Here is a 326-nt window from a genome sequence, read left to right on the forward strand (position 1 = left end):
AGCACTCGTCCGGACACTTGATGGGGTACGAGCCCTCCGAAATCATCTTGTTCACCAGGTTGCTGAGCAGCCACGGCGAGTCCGAGTCCTCGCTCAGGTCGGGCTCCGACTCCGAGTCGGAGTCGTACTCGCTGTTGTCCTCCTCGTCCGCCTCGGGCATCAGCTTGGGCCCCACGGGCAGGTAGAAGGAGCGGCGGATGCTCTCCAGGCTGTGGTCGGGGTCGATCTTCAGGTCCAGGGGGCTGGCGCTGGACACGTCGGTCTGGCCCTCGGGCGCGGGGCCGTCGGCCGGGTCCAGGCTGTGGTTGTAGGCGGCCACCTTACAC

The 326-nt window shown here is 66.9% G+C and overlaps 1 protein-coding gene across 1 annotated transcript in view; it reads right to left on the minus strand.

The window, feature by feature from the left end:
* MAPK8IP2 (mitogen-activated protein kinase 8 interacting protein 2) overlaps positions 1-326 on the minus strand; it is a 13,262-nt gene that overhangs the window by 8,162 nt on the left and 4,774 nt on the right. The window contains exon 2 of the mRNA XM_017727125.1: positions 6-319. Coding sequence (XP_017582614.1) covers positions 6-319 — 314 coding nt within the window. The remainder of the gene's footprint in view (positions 1-5; positions 320-326) is intronic.

This window comes from Corvus brachyrhynchos, unplaced genomic scaffold, assembly GCF_000691975.1.
Source record: "Corvus brachyrhynchos isolate BGI_N302 unplaced genomic scaffold, ASM69197v1 scaffold692, whole genome shotgun sequence".
In the NCBI taxonomy this organism is placed as follows: Eukaryota; Metazoa; Chordata; class Aves; order Passeriformes; family Corvidae; genus Corvus; species Corvus brachyrhynchos.